The 23,122-nt window shown below is 30.1% G+C and overlaps 2 protein-coding genes across 2 annotated transcripts; both read left to right on the plus strand.

The window, feature by feature from the left end:
• The first annotated feature begins 7,919 nt into the window (after nucleotides 1–7,919).
• Nucleotides 7,920–8,699, plus strand: LOC105801658 (RING-H2 finger protein ATL70). Its single transcript, XM_012632869.2, has one exon. It carries the CDS (start codon nucleotides 7,994–7,996, stop codon nucleotides 8,504–8,506), a length of 513 nt encoding a protein of 170 aa, XP_012488323.1. The 5' UTR covers nucleotides 7,920–7,993; the 3' UTR covers nucleotides 8,507–8,699.
• Nucleotides 8,700–15,111: 6,412 nt separating this feature from the next.
• Nucleotides 15,112–16,351, plus strand: LOC105761684 (uncharacterized protein At3g28850). The gene has a single exon (XM_012579562.2). The coding sequence runs from the start codon at nucleotides 15,153–15,155 to the stop codon at nucleotides 16,095–16,097; it is 945 nt and encodes a 314-aa protein (XP_012435016.1). The 5' UTR covers nucleotides 15,112–15,152; the 3' UTR covers nucleotides 16,098–16,351.
• Nucleotides 16,352–23,122: the final 6,771 nt, after the last annotated feature.

Genomic DNA, 23,122 nt, shown 5'->3' on the forward strand with positions numbered 1-23,122 from the left:
AAAACTATGGAAAACTAAAGGAAACTACCAACCAACAAAATCTGAAATGAGAGGCTTATAAATTTAAATTTATAGCCTACTATCATTTAACCTAACATTAATTAGTTTTCCCTTAAGTGAAAAATAAACTTTAGCTTGTTTGACATAAAATTTCCCCTGTATTTTTTTCACCTATCACAAAGCAGTATCGCAATATCGACAACAGTCTTGAGACTGATAGTCTTAGGGGTATCAGTATCGCAATATTACTGTACATGGCATCGATTCTCTTTAGTTCAGCATTGCTAGGGGTATCACAACTTCCATGGCCTCAATACCGCGGTACCCCTTATTATAGGTGATTTCTTTGGTTTCAGGTCATCCTCAACTTTGTACACAACTCAATCACATTTTTAGGTTCACCATGGCACGATTGGTTAATTTGTGTCTCAAAATAGTGTAAAAACTAAAAAAACATTTATTAATGTTTAGAACTAAAAATAGAAAAATAAAATAAAATACATGTAAACTACTTAAGATCTAATATCTCTTGTCACAAGGGTGAAAACATAAAATTTTCTTAGAGGTCCAAAAATAAAAAAAAATTTTGGGGAATCAAAATTTTAAAAATTTTTAAAAAATTAATGGGTACAATTTTAGAGGGTTTAACTAAACTTTTAAAAAATTAAAAAGTAATTAGAATTTGCTAAAAAGTTTGGAGACCTAAATAAAATTTTGAAAGACATGGATTCTCTTACATGTCGCCCCTTGTAAAATCTCGCCAACAATATCCCCACATTTATTTCAAAAAATCTTGACAAGTGGACTTTCTTAATATGTGAAGTGCATGCATCATTCTCAAAAATTAACCCAAAAATTCCCTCCAAAACCTTCATTCCCTTTTCTATTTAAACAACTCATCCGCACTCCATTTAAAAGCAAACCCTACAATATCTTCTTCCATATATCCTCCATTGAAATTTGGGTTTTTGTTGAATCCTAAAACAATGAGAAGAAAAAAGGTCATGCTTACAAGGATACCAAATGATAGTGCTAGAAGAGCCTGTCTCAAGAAAAGGAGGTTAGGTTTAATGAAAAAGATGAGTGAGTTGACCATTCTTTATGGTGGTAATACTTATCATGTAATCTATTGTCCTGATGAAAGTGAGCTAATTTTATGGTCGTCACACAACGAGGTGCAACAAAAACTCGATGAGTATAGGAAGACGCACAAGTTAGATCAGTTGAAGAAGATGGTAAACTAGGAAACCTACCTCAAAGAAAGGATCACTAAATCCAAAGAGCAGTGACCACATGCACTCGTGCATAGAAAAACAAACAAATTTATAAAATAGTTTAAATGTACGGTTTTAACTAGAAGCGGACAGTGTCAGTTGTAATATTTTTACTCTCAATGGAACACTAGAGCATTTCAAGGATCGAAGCCAAAGGATTGTCGATAAATGTGTTTATCAAGTTAATTAAAAATTAAACAATTACTAATCACATCGAATCAGAAATTATTAGTGTAAATTCCAAAAAAATTTATTTAAAAACTAAATTTAAACTATCGATTGTGTAAAAAAAATTGTTTAAACTATCGAACCCAAAGGATGGTCGATTGATTTGTTAATTGCTAACTAAAGTAATAAACCTATATAAATTATATTGATTGTCATTCTTAGCTAGAAATCTCCTCTCGGTCTCACCTAGGCATATAGATCTCCTTTCGGTCTCATTATTTGGCACAATTATATTGAACTATCAAATCATAAACTCTCATCTCGGTCTTATTTATCTAGTTTTTTCACTAAACACGTCAATTTTAGTGTATTAAGCATTTCAATATAATCAAACAACCAATTAATCAAGCATAAACATTAACTTAAACTAACAAATAACCAATCAACCAACCATCAAACAATTTAGCACATGATAAAGGTTACCACCCAAATAGACATTTTATCAAACAATTGTTATGTACAATAAAAAGAGAAAGGTACAAAACGCTTATTTAGATGTGGAACCAATGACACCCTAGTATTTGATCCATCTTCATTTACAAGAGTCTTTAACAATAAAGAAGAAATAAAACAATAAAAATAAAATCTAATCTAAAAAGAACAGAGAAATTTTGATCTAAAAATGAAAGAAAAAGAAAAGAAATCTAACCCTAAAACTATGGAAAAATAAAGGAAACTACCAACCAACAAAATTTGAAATGAAAGGCTTATAAAGTTGTATTTATAGCCTACTAGCATTTAGCTCAACATTGATCATTTTGCCCTTAAGTGAAAAATAGACTTAAGCTTGCTGGACATAAAATTGCCTCTGTAGTTTTTTCACCCATCAAGTAGGGCATTGCAATACCCATTATTCAGTATCACAATATATATCACTATAGTTGGCCTAAATTCTTTTCATTTTAGCACTATCAAGGGTATCTGTAACACCCCTTACCCGTATTCAATACCGGAATAGGGTACGAGGCATTACCAAAACACATGCACTTGTAAACGTATTTAACCGAGTTATAAAATTTCATATAAATTAAAACTTTCAAAATAATTAACATGCTCCTATAACTTTTCACAGTATATCCTCAAAATGTTATAATCATAATAATTAGGGCTTACGAGACCCGATACATACTCGTGCAATTCAATGCTTCATTTCCATTTCCTTCAATTTGCAATTTCTCATGCTCACGATTTAGATCATATCACTAGCAATTTCCATTTAATTCACGTACAATTCAATGACATCAAGTTCAACACTAATACGTATTTACCATTTAACTCAATGTTTATTGATTATACCATTCAATAACACATTTAGGAAATTCTCAATTTTGCAATGAAAATATCACTTTAGCTTGAATAACAACATCGTCCTGATATAAATACACTACCACTTATCCATTTACTTTAATTCTTTTGGGCCCATTTGTCACTTACCATCCTTAATCAAATTAGGGAACGGTTACGGAAAATTGAGTACTTCACTTTCACTTTGCCATAGTATAACTATGGTCTTACGTATGATCACTTATCACTTGCCCCTGATCAGATAAGTGTAGCTAGGCTACCACTTATCACTTTGTCACTTGATCAGATAAGTGTAGCTAAGGCTACCACTTATCACTTTCTCACTTGATCAGATAAGTGTAGCTAAGGCTAACACTTATCACTTTGTCACTTGATCAGATAAGTATAGCACTTATCACTTTTTCACTTGATCAGATAAGTATAGCACTTATCACTTTTTCATTTGATCAGATAAGTGTAGCTAAAGCTACCACTTATCACTTTATCTCTTGATCAGAAGTACTCAAATCCGGCGTTCCGCTTAATTTGATCATTTATTCGATTTTCGCATTTTTATTTTACTCTCATTTCAACAATAAATACATTTCATCATACATTATATAATTCATGAAATTAACATTTAATCATTAAATTTCAGCCATATGAACTTATTATTTCATTATCTTTCCACACTTGTTTCTATGCACATCACACAAGATATAAGCATATCATTCAACCATAGTTGCAAGCTAGTGTATTTAAACATAACTCTTTTTGGAACTAACCACACGATAAACCATTTCAATGCATAACTTATAAATTTAACATGGCATAATCTAGCCACTACTTGGCCAAAGTCTAAGCATATACACCAAATATGTTAGCCAAATACACGTATAGCATAAGCATTATAAGCATGGATGAGCACAACATTTATTCATGTATCAGGCTTACCAACATGTGTTAATTCATAAACCATTCATGACGTTATTTCATGCCAAATCATATACCAAATATACCATACACACATACTATGAAACTTTTATTTTCACACATGAGCTTAAACCATGACCAATAATGCACAAATATAAGCATCATTTCTATTTCATCGTTTATCAATTAAAATCAAGCATATGACCAATTATACACAAATCATTCATATATTTCCCAATTTTCCTCCTCCTCCTCTCCATTCCACATCCTTAATGTGTATAACACACTTAAACAACATTAGCTATAATTTTACTATTCACTCACATGTATATTCAAAACTGTTTATCCAAGTCAGAGTCACTAAATTATTTTTATCCGGAGCTACAGAGCTCCAAATTAAGATCTGTTAATTTTCCCTGAAACTAGACTCACATATCTTCATACCATAAAATTTTCAGAATTTTTGGTTCTGCCAAATAGTACAGTTTATTCTTTAAAGTTTCCCCTGTTTCGCTGTCTGATAGTTCCGATCACTCTTCACTAAAAATTAATTATCTCATTGTACAGAATCCGGATGATGTTTTTGTTTGTTTATTATAAAAATAGACTCATTAAGGATTCTAACCATATAAACTATAACTCATAATCATTTTTGTACAATTTTTAATGATTTTCCAAAGTCAGAACAGGGGAACCCGAATTCATTCTGACCTTGTCTCACAAAATCTATTATATCTCATGATTTACAACTCCATTACTCACATCGTTTCTTTTATAAGAAACTAGACTCAATAAGCTTTAGTTTCATATTTTATTCATCCTCTAATTCAATCTCTAAAATTTTTGGTGATTTTTCAAAGTTACACTACTGCTGCTGTCCAAAACTGCTTTAGTGCAAAATGTTGATTTCCATTTTGCCCCAAATTTCACAGTTTATACAATTTGGTCCTTTCTCAATTAACCCCTCAATTAATCTAATTTTCTCAATTAATATTTTACCTAGACATTATAAGTTGTTACACAACTATTGAAATTCAGAATTTCAGAATTTCCACATATAACTCTATCTTCAAACTCTTTTACTATTAGGTTCCAAACATTCACTTTCTATTCAATTCTTTCAATAAAATCAGCATATGAACAATTTAAAGCTCTAATTTCATGATAAATCATCATATAATTCCAGCACATATTCATATCAACTTTCAACTTCTTTCATAAAATCAAAACTAATGAATTTAACAAGTGGGTCTAGTTGTAAAAGTCATAAAAATACAAAAATTTCAAGAAATAGTCAAGAATTGAACTTACTTGTAATAAAAATATGAAGAACCAGCTTGAAGAATCCCTTCCATGTTGTTTTAGCTGATGAGAATTCAGAAAAATGAAGAGAAATCTAGATAATTCCTCTTTGGTCCTAACTTTATTAAGCAAATTTTGCAATATTCCAATTTTGCCCTTAATTCTTCTTACTTTCTTGCTGATTTCATGCCTTTGCCGTCCAGCCCAAATAGACCTTGGGTCTATTTGCCTTTTAACCCCTCTTCCTTTTATCATTTAAGCTATTTAATCATTTCTCAAAATTTTGCATTTGTTACAATTTAGTCCTTTTTGTTCAATTAATTATCGAAACTTTAAAATTTCTTAACGAAACTTTAATACTAACTTTTTAACACTCCATAAATATTTATAAAAATATTTATGGCTCGGTTTAAAATCTCCGAGGTCTTGATACCTCATTTCGATTCTAATTATTTTAATATTTATTTCTAGTACACTATGCACTATTTCAAAAATTTTCCTAACTTCATATTTAACTTATACTTACTAAATTAATAATATTTTCTACCCATCTGTCGAATTTAGTGATCTCGAATCACCGTTTCGACACCTCTGAAAATTCAGGCTATTACATTTTTTTTCTCGTCGGATTTGTGGTCCCGAAACTACTGTTCCGACTAGGCCTAAAATCGGGCTATTACAGTATCACAACTTCAATGGCCTCAGTGTCACGATACCCCCTTCCTAAAGGTGATTTCTTCAATTTTGGGCCATCATTGACTTCTTAAACCACTCAATTACATTGTTAGGTTCCCCTTGGCATGATTGGCCAATTTGGGTCTCAAAATGGTGTAAAAATTAATTTAAAATGTTTATTAATGCTTAGAACTAAAAATTAACAAAAGACATGTAAACTTTTTAAGCGTAAGCTACTTAGTGTATTAGAGAGCCTAATTTGACGTATCAAATTACGACAGATAAAGTAGTTAAGGAAGCTACAAAAGAGGAACAATGAAGTTGAAATGGACCATTTGATGCATCAATTTGAGCAAGGGAAAGGGTTTGATGAGTTCAACAATGGTGAACTTAATGGGCTAATATGGTTGGTGGAGGAGAAGATGGAAGAGATACAGAAACATATCGAGTTCTTTCATTGACTCCCTCACGGAGACCTGACAACTCAAACAATTGGCGGCAAACACAAGCCACTGATGTTGGATCAATGATTTACCAATATTGTTAACAGAACATACTATTGGTGATATTGTGGCTCAAGACAACCTAGGGTTGTTGCCAGGACATACACTTGGTGGCAAATCCGACGTGGGGGTGCCTTTATATGGATATTTAAGAGGAACCACCACCGATATGGGGCAGCAAAGATTGGGTTTTAAGCCTTTTGGTAGTGGTGCAATTGAAAATGGGTTGCCTCGTGGAAGTACTATCGGAAGCAGCACTATATTTGGTGCCTTTAGGAACAATATAAGGATGGGAGGCAACGGCGAATTTCGAGGGGCGGGCAAGAGCTTTGGCCTCCTCAAATGGAAAATTTGTTTTTTAGTCTCCTAGTAAATGATAGAATTAAAAGTTATTATGTGGTAAAATTGTACTCCCCCTCCAAATAAAAAGATTTCTATATAGTCCTTTCAAAGTGATGAAATCATAAGTGAATATAAAATGAAATTACACTTTAACCTCACAAAAAATTTATAATACAATTTCAACCCGCTTAAAAAAATTAGGATTTCCCCTTATGACAAGTTAGTATATTTTTAATTTTAAAAGTTTTGTTAATTTATCAATTTCAACTCTTTTCTTCAATATTAAATTGTTCACTTATATAACAATGGGATTAATTGCTCGACAACTTCTAATACAATGATCCACCAAGTTTGTATTTGATGTTTTCTCTATATAAATTAATACACATCAATAAATTAGATCTTGTCTTCTTATTGTTGAACAAAAAAATGAGTGATCAAAAAAATGGAGACATATCTCACTTGATCTTAACTATGGTTAATTAATCGAGACCCTAGCTAGATCATTACGGATTGAAAAAATTGTTTCTCCAAATTAAAAAGTTCTCCATAAAATTTTCTTGAAGGACCAAAATTAAAGAATAAATTTGAGAGAGTAAAATGTAAGTTTACCTTTATACTAACTTAGAATCATATTCGACTTTGGTAAAGAAATTATATGAAGAAGAATTGTCGAATTTCCTGCACCCAAGATTGAAAGTTTTGAATCACTTGAAAACATAATTTTGATCAACCTATCAATTTTAGTTTTGCAGCTTATCTCATATTATTTGTGTTTATGATATTCAAAATTCATAAATTCAAGAACAGATAATTAGATGCCATTTCATCAATTGAATAAATCAAAATCAACTATATCATTTCCATAATTAAATGAATTAATAGAATATGAACGGTAGTTGAAAACTAACTGCTAACCACTTTTCGATTAAATTTTAGTTTCCTTATCCAAAGTCTTCTATTAAACAATCTTAGCATTAAAAAATAATATATATATATATATATTTTCAATAATAACATATAAAATTGAGGGTTTACATTTAATATATTGATAATACATAAAATTATATACTATCAATGGATCATACAATTATATATCATTAAAAATTAAAATTAATCAATCAAGTATTGGGTGTATTGGTAAGACAGATTGCGTGAAAAAAACAATCACGAATCTTGAATATAAACGGTAAAATATAAAAATGTATGAATTGATGTATGTATTTTAAAATTAGAATCAGAACCTTTGACTTACAAAAACTTTCAGACAAATTAATAAACCATAATCCAAAACATAAATTAATTCTAATGAATTGTCGATTTTACCCTTCTATTCTCAATGTTTTCTTTTAGCTTCCTTACAACATGAAACCACTTCCATGGCTGACCAAACCACTCTTTTGATCCCCCATTAATCCCCTCCCTTCTTCTCCTTTCACTATTCCATGAAAAATGAGCGCTTCATTAGATTCCGACTCGGGATTCGTCGACTCCAAAGAGGTGAGCAGATTTGGGTATGCGATCGGAGTTTCCGCCATAATCCTCTTGATTATCGTCGTGACCGCATTGGCTTCCTACGTTTGTAGCAAGGCTTTTCAATCACCGCAAGCCCCGCCATCAAATAGCGACATGATCGATCCCGAGAGCTTCTTTGTTGATGACGGTGGTGGTCTTGATGAGGAAACAATTAAAAGCTACCCGAAATTGACGTACTCCGAGGCTAAGCTATTGAAGAAAGGTTCTACGGATACGTGTTGTTCTATATGCTTGAATGATTATAAGGGTAGTGATAGTCTTAGCATGTTGCCTAATTGTGGACATTTATTTCATCTTGAGTGTGTCGACCATTGGTTGCGGTTGCAATCCACGTGTCCCGTTTGTCGGACGTCTCCAATCCTAACACCGTTGTCGATGCCACCTGCCGATGATCACGTTGCTCCATTGCCGAGCAGGCCCGGTGATTGACATGAAGAATAGTGTTGTTTCGTACCTTTTTTTTCCCTCAATTCTCATTGCCATTCATGAAGTGTAAAATTGCTGTTAACATGAGGATGGTAAAAAAGTTATTTACCGTTCTCCTACACATCTGAATTTTGGATTGCCACACACACAGAGCAAACGTTTTTATGAAAAATAAATCTGTCCATTTTGACTCCAATTCAATAATTTTGAATTTAAATTCCATCCAACTTTATTTTATCATAAAATGTCAAAAATCAGAATCTATCTAATTTGAGCTTGGATTGACATGAACTCAAAGCGGTTCAATCCTGTAATCGTTCAAAATGAAAAGTTAATCTTCAAATTTGAATGATTCGAATCCGAAATTAATATAATTTGAAATGATCCGAACTCAAAATTAACTAATCAAAATAACCCAAAATTTTAAGATCTAAATTGACTCAATCCAGACCAAATTCAAATCAACCCAACCAGCCGAATTGAAAAGTAATTGTGTTACTTAGATTACTTCAAATTGAATTGTTAATCAAGTTTATGAGTTTCATAGCAATGAAACTATTCAATTAGTAGAAACTGAAACCATTTAGAAACTTTCTAGTTTCTCCATAAGTTTAGACTTTTTAGAAACCATATATATATATGAACAAATTGCAAGAAAATCGAAAATAAAGAAAAAATTTCTAACCCTTGTTGGGTTGAGTAGTAAGGAGGTTATGCCCCTTAAATAAAGTTTTGAGTTCGAATATTATGGATGGAGAAAATAATATTAAGGGAATTTTATTTCGTATTCAGAGGTTTAACTTGATTTGAAATTTAATGTGACTTTAAGAGTATCAAAGGGTATTCGACGAGGAAAAACAAAAAAACAAAAAAGGCTTGGGACAACCCTTTTTAATGGTACATATGAGAATCATATACAAATGGGCATATGAGTTGGGTTGTAGTATTTGATTAGATTATCAGTTAGATCCAACTTGATTTTCTTGCTACCCAACAAGAATACAATTGAAGAACATTTATGGAACTTCTAGTTTCTCTCCTTCTCAATCATTTTCACAAATAACTCTAAAATAAAATTTGTGGGTAATATGGAATTAAGATATATTCAAATACACGAAAAAGAAAAAAGTTATATATATATATATATATATATATATATATATATATATCAAACATATAATTATATTCAACACTCAAATTAAATCTAGGTAATATAGCTTATTGAGGAAAAGGATGGTAATGAAATGAGATGGTTTTTTCTCATATCAACCTCGATTTAACTTTTATGTCTCTTATCTCAACTCTGTGCACCATAATCTTGATATTATTTAAAATTTAACATTCTAAAACTCCCCGATTCCAACATGATCAGACTGAATATTATATTAAATTTCATAAAATTAAACAAAATACCTATTATAAAATATTTATTAAAATTAAAATTTTAATTAAACTATATAAAATTGTAAAACGGGTATTTTGATATAAAAAATTCTGCCCTCGAAGTCTTTTTTTTTTTAATAAAAAAGAGACCAGCCTCATAAATATTGGTGCCAATTGCAAACTGATCCTCTATCATCTTCATATGCATTTGCTTTAATTTCTTTTTCTTTGAATGACTTTTTGTTGTGAAGTCTCAAGCTTGCTTTTATTTGTTTGATTGATGAGCAATGAGGTCAACTGGGATTGTTTTAGGTGTGATGTAGTGAAAGAATTTCACACCACAATAAGGAAATACTACCTTAATTTTTTATTTGTTTTGAGCTATTTATTTGTCAATTTTTCACCTTTGTGCATGCTTAATTCTATTCATCAATTTCGATAAATATCGATGATGGAAAAGAATTATATTTGTAAAGTAATAATTGTAGTTGCAAGTTATGATGGTTGTTTAAAGGTTAAATTATGTTATTAGTCTATGTACTATGTGTAAGTTGCGGATTTAATTTTTGTACTTTGATTTAGTCAATTTTAGTCCTTATACTTTTTTGAATTTTAAAATTTCAATCCTAACTAAATGGCAGTTACTAACAGGGGCGATGCCAAAAAAAATTTTAGCGGACTGGAACTGAATTATCAAATTTTTGAGATATCAAAATGTAATTTTATCATGTATTAATTTATAATTCCATCATTTTTTAAGGGACTAAACAAAATCTTTTTCAAATTTTGGGGGAGCCAATGTGTTATTTTGCCATGGATTAACTTGTAATTTTATTATTTCTAAAGGGGCTAAATTGAAATTTTTCATTTTTAGGTGGCCAAGGCCCTTACTAGCTCCCTGGCGTCACTTCTAGTTGCTAAATTATGCTATTTTAAAATTTTGGTGTAGCAAACATGTTAATTAGCACATATGTAATACCATGTCGGTGTGTAATGCCATGACAACTTATTATCTCCATATATTACTCACACACACACACAAAAACAACTAATTGATTTAACAACTATAATTTGTGTCAAGGCCGAAATTTAAAAATTCAAAAAATATAGGGATTAAGAATGATCTAATTGGCCCATAGAAAGAAAAAGAATGATTCAATTGGAGAATATCAACTAAATCTACAACATTACGCATAGTACAAGACCAATATATAATAGAATTCAACTAAACAAATTTAACTACTACTGTTTGGGTGAGGACTAAAATTTCAAATTTTAAAAATACAAGGATTGAAATTAATCAATTGAAAAATAAGACTAAAATTAACTAAATTAAAGGACGATGACTAATCAAGTAAAGTAAAAAGACCAATAGCAAAATTTTATCTTATTTAAATCTTAATTACTACCAACGATAAGGGTGAAAGTACTTGGCACGTTCTTACTGTTATAGGGATTAGTTCAAATTAATTCAGTATATTAAATGGATCAATTTTGGTCATTGTATTAATAAAAAGAATCTAATAAGACCAAAATTTAATAGATTTAACATTTATTATTTAATAAAATTAATATTTTAAAATCTTTATGGTTCTATAAATGTAATATTTTATTTGGAGTTAATTTCAAATGAAAAGTACTAATTCATTTCATTTTTAAACAGTAACTGTTAGTTCTATTAAATTTTAATCTTATTTGATTTTTTTATTGGTATAAGGACTAAATTAATCATTTAATAGTAAAAAAATTAATTTAAATCAATCAATCTTTATAATAGAGGACTTGAACAATATTTTCACCCAACAATAAGGGCTAAGATAAAAGGTCCTTACTCTTATATGAATGCTAAAAATCTTCATTGATATTGGTAATATACAAAACAGCACTACACAAGCTCCACCCTATTTTATACTAACTACTTTCAATTTAAAATTGTAGATGTATATATTGTATTTTATTTGTAAATATAATTTTAGTAAATATAATTCTCTAGTATATATATAATAAGGGTTAATATTTGGTATATTAGTAGTGTATTTTTTATTCCACAAGCAGTCTTAAAATATTGCCATGTGTTTCTTTTTTAAAAATATATTTTTAATATTTTACTATAACGTTATAGGAAACTCGCCAATCCCTTCACCTTACTTATGGAGTCTAAAAACTTCACCGATAGTCAGGGCGAAGCTAGAAAACTTTAGGGGGCGAAATTAAATTGTAATTTTTACGATAATAAAAATGCAATTTTACCATTTTAATAGCTTATATCTTTATAATTTTTAAAAGATTAAATTAAATCTTTATCATTTTTAGGGAGGCCAAAGTGCAATTTTATCTTTACTAATTTAAAATTTTAAAATTTTTAAAGAGCCTAAATAGAAAGTTTTCTATTTTAAGGGGGCCTGGGCCTCGACCAACCCCTAACTACGCCCCTGCAGGTAGTGTATTAAATATTATTCCATATAATATTCGAAAAATTATTTCATACATTGTCCATAAGCAAAACTCAGAACACAATACATGTCTCATTTTAGGTGTAATAAAAAATAAAAAAATTAAGTATTGAAAAATAGGACATGTGACAATACTTAGGAATACTTGTAGAGTAAAAATAATTCAATATTAATGTATCAAATATTAATACTATATATATATGGGTTAGTATTTAGTATACTTGCAATAAACTTTTTATATTTCAAAAACATCATTGAAAAATTGACAAGTGTCTCTTTTTTTAAAATATTATTTTTAATATTTTACTATACCCTTATAAGACACTTGTCAACCACTGGCCCTACTTGTGGAGTCTAAAAACTCTACTGAGAGTGTACCTATATATATATATATATATATATGTATATATATATATATATATATATGATTTGGGTAACTATTTCATATGCAAATGATGAAAATTTTTAACTCCCCACTTCGAGAGCTAGGGAGTTAAAATTTTCACAGTCAGTATACTAAATAATTATTTATATGGTTTTAGCATATACATTTAAGAGTAATTATTTGATCCACAACTTGTAGAATGTTTTTAAACTCCACGACCAGTTGAGAGTGACAAATGTCGCACTTATTTATAAATTTACTTTTTTTAATATACTCTATAAGGGGCATTTACACCTAAATCCACTTATATAATCCAAAAGATCTCCCCAAACTAAGATAATTCTCCTACTTATATACATATAATATTTTAAAAAGAGAATCAAAGTAGGGTAGAATAATCAATAATTGATGTAAAATTCATTTCAATAATCGAATTTTGTCATCTCTAATATAAAATTAAATTAAATGTGAATGGTGATAGAGGGTGACACCTAGCATGCAACCATTGCACGCTTGCTATATATCATATGACCATTTACAACATAATCACCTCTTTTATCAGCTGGCCAAGGCTCAATTTTTCAAACCTATCATCTTCATTCACTGGCTTCCATACCACCATGTGATATGTCAATAAATATTGGACCATCAAGTTTCACTATCATGCAAAAAAGAGGAACAAAGTTCAACTCCTTTCTGGGACTCGATTCTATCTTCAATCAATAATTTATTGGCACTAATTCAATATTTTAGCATCTTGTTATCAATGAAGGAATTCGGTATTGGAGAATAAAAGTAAAATATTAAAAGTTTGGGAGTTGACGATAAAAAAAATGGTTTAAAAGGGACTTAAATTAAATACTTTATAACTGAAAAGGACTAAAGTCGATAATTTATCGTTTAGCTAAGGAGCCAATGCCAATGCAATGCTTGTCCCACTAGCTATGCCTTAGCTCGAGCAACATCTATCAATATTATTTTAAAAGAAAAACAAATTAATTATTGAACCGGTTAAATTAAGAGATTTCGATTTAATCAATTAAACAATCGATTCAATAATAATTTGTAATAATTTTAGAAAAAAAAATAAATTAAAAACTCTCTAACAACATTCTTACTTACCATGTACACCTCTAACTTTTTATTTTTAATTAAGCTTAATAGAATAGCATGCATCCCATATTTCAAGGGGTATGGTTATTATATTAATAGAAGTAGGGACACTGTTGTCCTTAAGTTTGTCATTTTCGTACCATAAAATTATTAAAATATCAATTTTTGTTATTTATAAACTTTAGATTTCATTAGGTAAAATTACAATTTTGGTGTTTGGATTATGTTAAAATTTAGGATTTAATTCTTGTATTTTAACTTGACATAATTTAGTCTTTTATTTTTATAGTACCACTAATTAATCCAAAATAATTAATATTATAAATGATTAAAATGTGAAATGGATTTTCATAAGAACATCCTTTAAAATGAACATTTAAAAAAAATTACATCAGCATTATTAAATATTTAAATTAATTAATACATTATAAAATTAGATGAATCAAATTAATCAAACTAAAATAAAAAAACTAAATCTCAATTTTGATTTTATTAGAGGGCTAAAACAATAATTTGATCATATGATTATCATTTGGTTTATAGTATAAGTTTATATATTGTGAACTGTGAGATGCCACCTATTAAAAAAATCTAATAAATATATTATTCATTAATTTATTGATAGTGTTTTTAAATAGGGTTAAAGGTAACTTTTAGGCTCTAAACTTAGCAATTTTTAAAATTTTGTTCTTGAATTTATCCATATTAATCCCCAATATTTTTAAAAAGAAACTGGTCAGGCCACCTATTCGTTTGTCTAACCAATCCAAGCAATTTGATTAAAAAATATTAAGAATTTAAAAAATTAAAACAATTGATCAACCGTTGAAAGTCCATACTAATTCAATCTAGTCCATACTAATTCTTGATCGAACCAATTGAAAGTCACCCTCCGGACTATACCTTGGTCGGTTGTTGGTCCAATCCGGTTCAAACAACATTATTAATCTCTGAACTTGACTATTTTTCTCAGTTTTAGTTCATGTGATAGTGCGACACTCTAACTTGAGAAAGTTATCATTTTTATAAATAAATTTTATAAAATATTATAAATTTTTGAGCGGTTATGACACTCTATTAGAGTGTCACGTTATCACATGAATTAAAATTAAGAAAAATTATCAAATTTTAAGATTAATATAGATAAAGAAAAAGCTCAATGACAAAGTTGAGAAGTTGTCATTGAAAAAAGTTTCAAATACTCAACGTTGCTTTATGTTTTCCTTTAAATATTCCTGACGATGTATAAACTTATACATTATCAATGGGTGAAAAACAAAGTACAAAATATGCATATTGCCAGGTTAGGGACTGAATGATACATGAATGCCATGATGAGGCACCAAAAATGTTGGTCATGGGACAGTGGATTCCAATGGTGAAACCATACCCCACTGGTTTCAGTGATTCAATCAACACAACTTTCAAAAGCAATCCCAACACATTTCCCCTTTTTTCTCAGTTCCTTCACCACTTTATCTCATCACACCCTAAAATTTTCCATCTCACTTTCCCTCACTTTCTCTCTTCCCAATCACCTCTCTTATCATTTCTCTCCTTCAAAGCAATGAAAGCCATGCAACAAGGAAGAAGGTTTCTAAAAAAACTCAAATTCAACCCTACAAATACAAAGATCAAAGGCTTAGTCTTTCACCTTAATGTCCCGGAATCACCGTACGTTAAAGATCGAAAACACAAAGAACCCGAAACCGACATCCTCGACCCAGAAGAACATCCATCTTTATCGGATTTCGAAGAGAAATGTCCACCAGGAGGTGAAAATTCAGTCATTTTCTACACAACAAGCTTAAGAGGTATTCGTAAAACATTTGAAGATTGTAGCAATGTAAGGTTTCTTTTAAATAGTTTCAAAATAACAATCCAAGAACGAGATGTTTCAATGGATATGGGGTACAGGGAAGAGCTATGGGAAATCTTGGGTGGTCGAGTTATACCTCCAAAAGTGTTCGTTAAAGGCCGGTGCATCGGTGGAGCCGACGAAATCATCGGACTACACGAACGAGGCGAGCTAAAGAAGCTATTGGAAGAGGTACCATCGAACGGTGGCATCGTCAATAATGTGTGCAATTCTTGTGCCAATTTCAGGTTCTTGATTTGCACTAGTTGCAATGGCAGCCGCAAGGTTTATGAAGAAAAAGATGATGATCATCATCATCATAAAGAAGATAATGAGTTTTGCATTAAGAAATGCAATGATTGTAATGAAAATGGATTGGTCAAATGCCCATTTTGCTGCTGAAAGAAATCTAAGTCCCATTTAGAAGGGTCCTAATTTAGTGTTTTGTGGATGAACAAAGTGATGAACTCTGTTTTTTATTATCTAATTTAGTGTTTTGTGCATTAGTAAGAATTTCTTTTTCCAATTTATGTTATTCGAATTTAGACATAAGTGTTAGATATATGTTTATATCTAAATTCAGGTCTGTATTTTTAAAATTTTCATATATTTAAATGATACTTTAAAGTTATATCCCAATATTTATATATCCATCATGAATATTTTCATATTTAAATTCATGTCCTATGACTTTGAAACTTGTATAATTGTGATTGGAAATACTTAAAACATAACTTTGTTGAACATTGTGTATGTGTTTTTTTTTTTTTTGGATTTTGGGTTTTCTTAATTCTCTTTTTATTTTATGAAAATCTTTTTTTTTGGTGTTATGATATATTTATATAAATTAATCATTATAAATACTAAACCAAATTGTTTAATAAAATAATTAATTCAATTCAAAATTTTGGGGTTTTAATAATTCTTTTCATGGAAATCTCTTTTTTGTATGTGTTATAGTCAAGTTAATATTTTTATTCTTATTCTCACTTTAATTAGATTTTAAGTTTGTTTGTGGCTTTTTACTCTCTCTTTTTACTTTTACCTTTTTTGCATCTTTGAATTTCTTTTAATGATTATCAACAAATAAAGCAAAAAATTAATTAAAGTTTCTCCTCAAATTTAGGATGTAAAGCTTTAAAAAAGTTGATATCAATCAATAGGGTTAAGACACAACTTTCTTTTCACTTTCTAGAAGAGTCAAACAATAAAAAGATTGTTACGAATCAATTCCATTCACTTTTCACTCTCAAAACAAAAGCCAAAATAAAATAACATAAACCCAAAGTTTAATTTAATTAGTTTATTTAATTTATCTAATTTAAGATTCGAATTTAAAGTTAATTGAGTTTTAACTCAATTGGCATGGGTATTGTTGTCAATGTAAAAGGACGTAAGTTCAAAAATGTTGAAACGCAATATTCTCCTATTCATAAATTGAGGAGGAACTATGTCTAATTTTAACCATTGTGTTAAGAGAATTTTTTAGATCAAAAAAAATATCATTTATCAAATGAAGCCTAATTAATTTAATACCTAAATATCAGAAAACAACAAACATTTTTTGAATGGTTGGTAATGGGAAATATACCAATTTGGAGAAGCATGGAAAAGGTCATGTTAAAAGTTGGAGGTTGACAAAGTGACTGTTATGTCATGGTCTAGAGATGACATTGATATCATTATTTGTAGTGAAAAGGAGGCAAGCACATGGGCTCTTTCTTTAAGATTTAGATAAAGTCATTGAGGGGAATTTAAAAAAATAAATAATGCAAGGAAAATGGTGTCATCTTAAAAATAATTTTCTCCAACAATTTTATTTGAATTTCAGACTTATTGGATGGTATTTTAAGAGTAATTACTTGAATGATTGATTGAATTTTAATTTATGAAATTGGGTATTTTATGACATAAGTTTGATGGACTTTTTTTTATGATTTTTGGTTTGGATTTGAATTAATTCGAATTTAAAATTAAAAGTGCTTAAGTTGTCGAGATAGTAATTAATTTTTTTTGAATAGTTTTATTATAGGTTTTGATCTTCTTTTTTTAGACACAATGCTTAGAACTATCCAGTCCCTCCCAACCTAAAAACTCGAACTCATACCTTTTTGCATTGACAATAATGCACATACTATTCGAGTTAAAACTCAATAAATAGATAATAACTAAAGTTAAAGTAGTTTCACAATATCTTAAGACCAATGTTCATGAGAAAATGAACTTGGACATAAAAGTTTGTTTGTAAAAAATTATAATTCGAATTAATCCAAATTCCAAATACAAAGTCTCAAGGTTATGAAGACATGCAAATTTTACTCTGAAAACCAGTTCATAACCTCTTACAAAATAAATTATCCTTATTAAAAATAGGAAAATAAACCCAAACCAAAAATGCTTATTCGAACCAAATTTGAAGTAAATCGGACCGAAGATGAAAAAAATACGCACCAAAGAAAGGTTAACAATCTCTTAGAATTAAACTTATCAGTTTTGATGCAAACTCTAAATCTAATTCGATTATTTTGAACCAAATCTAATGAGATCAATTTGGATTATGACCAAAACTTGCAATGGTTAACAATCTCTTAAAATTAGACCTATCAATTTTGATACAAATCTAAAATCCAATTCGATTAACTCAAATTATACCTAATCCAATCCAATTTCATTAAAAAAAAAAAGAGTCAACATCCTGAAATTATAAATGACTCAAACTCAAAATGATCAAAATTTAAAATGATTCAAACTTGGAATGTGACTTGAACGTGAAATAATTTGAACAAGTAATCCCAAATGACAAAACCCAAAATGACCCCAAACCCAAAACAATTCAAACTAGAAATGATTTGAACAAAACATAATTCAAAATTTTTAAAACTCGAATTAATCCGATCTAAAACCAACACGACCAACTTAAAATTCAGGGTTATTGATGAAAACAAATTAATTTGGAATCTTTTGTAAAACTTTATGTCATCTAATTAAGGACGATAGTAGCAATTTTCAATTTTAGCTTGCTTTTGGCAAAGCATTGCAACCCCCACGTAGGGGCCATTGGCCAATGATTCTCACACATTTTGAGTAATTTAGCTTTGGCTTTTAGCATTTAAGGGCAACCAGCTATTTTAGCCTAAACTCAATCCATTTTTTACTCAAATCCCAATTACTTCACTCCCTTCATCCATCTTTGGGTCGACAAGAAACTTAATTATCAACATTTGTAGAAATCAGATTACGGTAATAATAAGAGTATGATATAATTTTCATTTATTCAATACAATCTAATAGCATCGATTTTTATATAAATTGAAATTAATTTCTAGTCAAAATTTGAAACGTAAGGTTTTGATTTCCATCCCTAAATACTTTGATCTTTTCTTTAAAAAATATTCTTGCACAAACAAATATAATTCATACAAGAATTATTTCAAAAAATATTATTTTATAGCACGCGTATACATGTGAAAATCACATATTTAAAACATATATGTGTGTTTAGAAATAATATATAATAAATAATTATGGAGGTAATAATTTATGCATAATAAAATTAAAACATATAAAAATTAATATAAAATTTTGATTGAGTGGTAAATTTCAGGTTTTATTAATGTAATTGGTGTGGGTTTAAATCCCATATTTTATATTGTTTTTTTAAATAAAAAGACTAAAGTACTCCCGAGTAATATAATTTATTTCAAATATGAACGGATATTTTTGTAATTTCTCTAATCGAGCTGGGGTCCAGTTGACTCGTGACGCAAACTCAATCAGGGGCTTAAATAATAGTATATATTTTAAATACAAAATAATATTTTTGTAATTTTCCTAACCAAGTTAGTGCCCATTTGACTGGTGACACAAGCTCAATTAAGGGCTTAAATAATATATATATACACACACACACAATTGATGGAGGTAATAAAATGTGTAAAATAAAGATTTAGCAAAGTGGTAAATCTAAAATTTTATTAATGCAATTGCATGTGTTCAAATCCCACCATATGCTTATTTTTACTTAAAATTAAAAAATATATTAAATTAAAAAAACTAAAGTACCCTCGAAAATATAAATTATGTTAATTACAGAGGATATTTTCATAAAATAAGAAGCATGACAATTGAATATTTAAGTTGTACAAGACTTATCTCACATGCAACTTAAAATTGATGTTTAGATAACTTAAGTAATCCTAAAGCAAAGCTACATAGTTCACTAAGTTAAAAAAAACTAACAAACCTAGAGCCAAGTTTTAAAAAAAGAAATATATAAAAGACATGTAAATTGCTTGAAAAACATTTAGCCACTAAATGTAACACCACAAAATCCAACCCAGAAGTTTTGACCAAATTCTGGAGGTCGCATTTGCCACCGGAATGGCCCAAAATAAAACACCTTTCAAATTTCTTAATTTCTTTTCAAAAACCACTTTTTCACATGTTTAACAAAAATCTAGACATTTACACATACCATGTTTCTATACAACGTCATATAAGCAACCAATGCGAACAAAAAGTCATTCTTATGAATACAATTATAAAAAATATTCAAGCAATTACGCGCCCTTCATAGACCTTCTACCAATAGTAATAATGTCTCAATTACTCCTACAAAGGCTTAAACTTGCGAGTGATCACTCAGGGACTAAAATGAATCAATTTGAGAAAAAAGAGTAAAAACTACAAAAACAGAACCACACAGCTATGTGGCCAAGCCGTGAAGGAAGGTTCAGACCGTGTGATAGGGGTACACGATCGTGTGGCTGAGAGACACTACCATGTGACTGAGGTACACGGCCGTGTGGGCAGACCGTGTAACTCTCTGTGCCCGTGTGTCAAAATTACACAATAATCAGTAGGGGAGACACGACCGTGTGAGACCTGAACCATTGGACAAGCTCACTCCTCGCCGATGAACTAGGAGGCTCGTTTTGTCTCTAGAACATAAAGACAAACTTAAAAGTTCGATCGCACTCACAGACTCATCCTACAAACCTTGATCCTTCTAACCTCAATTCTGGGGTGTGACACTCTTGTTGAACATCCATGTTCAACTCATCAATTTTAACAACGAAAAATGGACCTACTCCTCGATTCCGGGAACATCATCCTCGACTAACTCATAAACTAGAGCTTTCATCTCGGCTTGGTGTCATACAACTTCCAATAATTGCTCCATCGTATTGGACATTGAGGACTTTGTTTCGCTAAAAGATTAATCACAATTTAAGTATTTTTTTTATAAAGAAAACCGTGAAAGATAAGAAGATCATTAATATTTTTTAATTTATTGTAGTTGATTTATTTATTTGAATATTATATTGTCCTTAAAATAATTTACATTTAAATTTTGATTTTTTTTAAAATAAGGTGAAATATTCTAAAAAGAATAAGATTAAATATATAAAATAATTTGTATATTTTAAAATTTAAATGTATCCAGTAATTTAATTTTATATTATACTTAATTTCAAGAAATATGCCAAACATATTTTGCGACTTAATTTTTCAATCTATTAAACATGATTTACATATTTATCTAAGCCTTTGGTACTTTTTTTACCATTGTAGTGGCGAAACTTGGCATTAAGTTTTAAGGGGTCTAATTAAATTTTTCAAAAATTTTGAGCATCTAATTAAAATTTTAAGAAAATTTATGAGTGTAATTTTAGAGGTTTAATTAAACTTTTCAATTTTTTTAAACATTAATTAGAATTTGCAAAAGTTTTTGCAAAAGTTTTGGGATTCCTAGATAAAATTTTGAAAGGCATGGATTCTCTTACATGTCACCCCTTGTAAAATCTCGCCAACCGTAATCCCCTCATTTATTTCAAAAAAAAATATTGAAAGGTGGACTTTCTTAATATGTAAGATGTTTCTAAAAAATTAACCCAAAAATTTCCCTCTAAAACCTTCATTCCCTTCGCTATTTAAACAACTCATCGGCTACTCCATTCAAAAGCAAACCCTATTATCTTCTTCTATATATCCTTCATTGAAATTAGGGTTTTTCTCGAATCCTAAAACAATGAGATGAAAAAAAGGTCACACTTGCATGATATCAAATGATAGTGCGAGAAGGTAGTCTCAAGAAAAGGAGGTTAGGGAAAAAGATGATGAGTTGACCATTCCTTATGTTGATAATACTTGTCTTGTAATCTATAACCCTGATGAAAGTGAGCTGATGGTGTGGCCGTCACACACCCAGGAGCAAGGACAATTCGACGAGTACTAGAAGAAGCCCGAGTTAGATCGGTAGAAGAAGATGGTAAATCAGGAAACCTATCTTAAAGAATTGATCACCAAAGCCAAATAGTAGTGACTGCATGCGCACATGCGCAGAAAAACAAACAATTTAAAGGTGTGATTTTAACTGTAATTGGATAGTGCCAATTGTAATATATGTACTGTCAATGGAACATTAGAGCATTCCAAGGATCGAACCCAAAGGATTGCCGGTAAATGTGTTTATTAACTTAATTATTGAGAAGTAAAAATCAAGAAAAACATGTAAAAGACACGTAAATAGCTTGAGAAAATCATTTAGCCACTAAATATAACACCCCAAAACCCGGCCCAGAAGTTTTGACCAAATTCTGGAGGTCACATTTGCCACCAGAATGGCCCAAAATGAAACACCGTTCAAATTTCTTAATTGCTTTTCAAAAATAACTTTTTCACATGTTTAACAAAAATCCAAACATTTACATATACCATGTTTTTTTACAAAGTCATATAAGTAACCAATGCGGACAACAACGTCAATTCTTACGAATACAATTATAAAAAATATTCTACCAACTGTAATAATGTCCCAATCACTCCTACAGAGGCTTAAACATGCAAGTGATCACTCATGGACTAAAATGAATCAATTTACGAAAAAGGAGTAGAAGCGCAAAAGCAGGACCACACAGTTGTGTGGCGGTAGTGTGGGAAGGTTTGCACAGTGTGTGAGGGTACACAATTGTGTGTGGTGAGACACCGCCATGTGGTGAGGTACACGACCGTGTGGGCAGAACGTGTAACTCTCTATGCCTGTGTGTCAAAATTACACAATAATAAGCAGAGGAGACAAGGCCGTGTAAGACCTGAACCATAGGACAAGCTCACTCCTCACCGATGAACCAGGAAGCTCATTTTGTCTCTAGAACATAAAAACAAACTTAAAAGTCCAATCGCACCCATAGACTCATTCTACAAACCCTGATCCTTCTAACCCCAATTCTGGGGTGTGACACTCTTGTTGAACATCCATGTTCAATTCATCATTTTTAACAACGAAAAATGGACCTACTCCTCAGGTCTGGGAACATCATCCTCGACTAACTCATTAACTAGAGCTTTCATCTCGACTTGGTGTCAGACAACTCCCAATAATTGCTCCATCGTATTGGACATTGAGGACTTTGTTCCGCTAAAAG

The sequence above is a fragment of the Gossypium raimondii genome, chromosome 11, assembly GCF_025698545.1.
Source record: "Gossypium raimondii isolate GPD5lz chromosome 11, ASM2569854v1, whole genome shotgun sequence".
In the NCBI taxonomy this organism is placed as follows: domain Eukaryota; kingdom Viridiplantae; phylum Streptophyta; class Magnoliopsida; order Malvales; family Malvaceae; genus Gossypium; species Gossypium raimondii.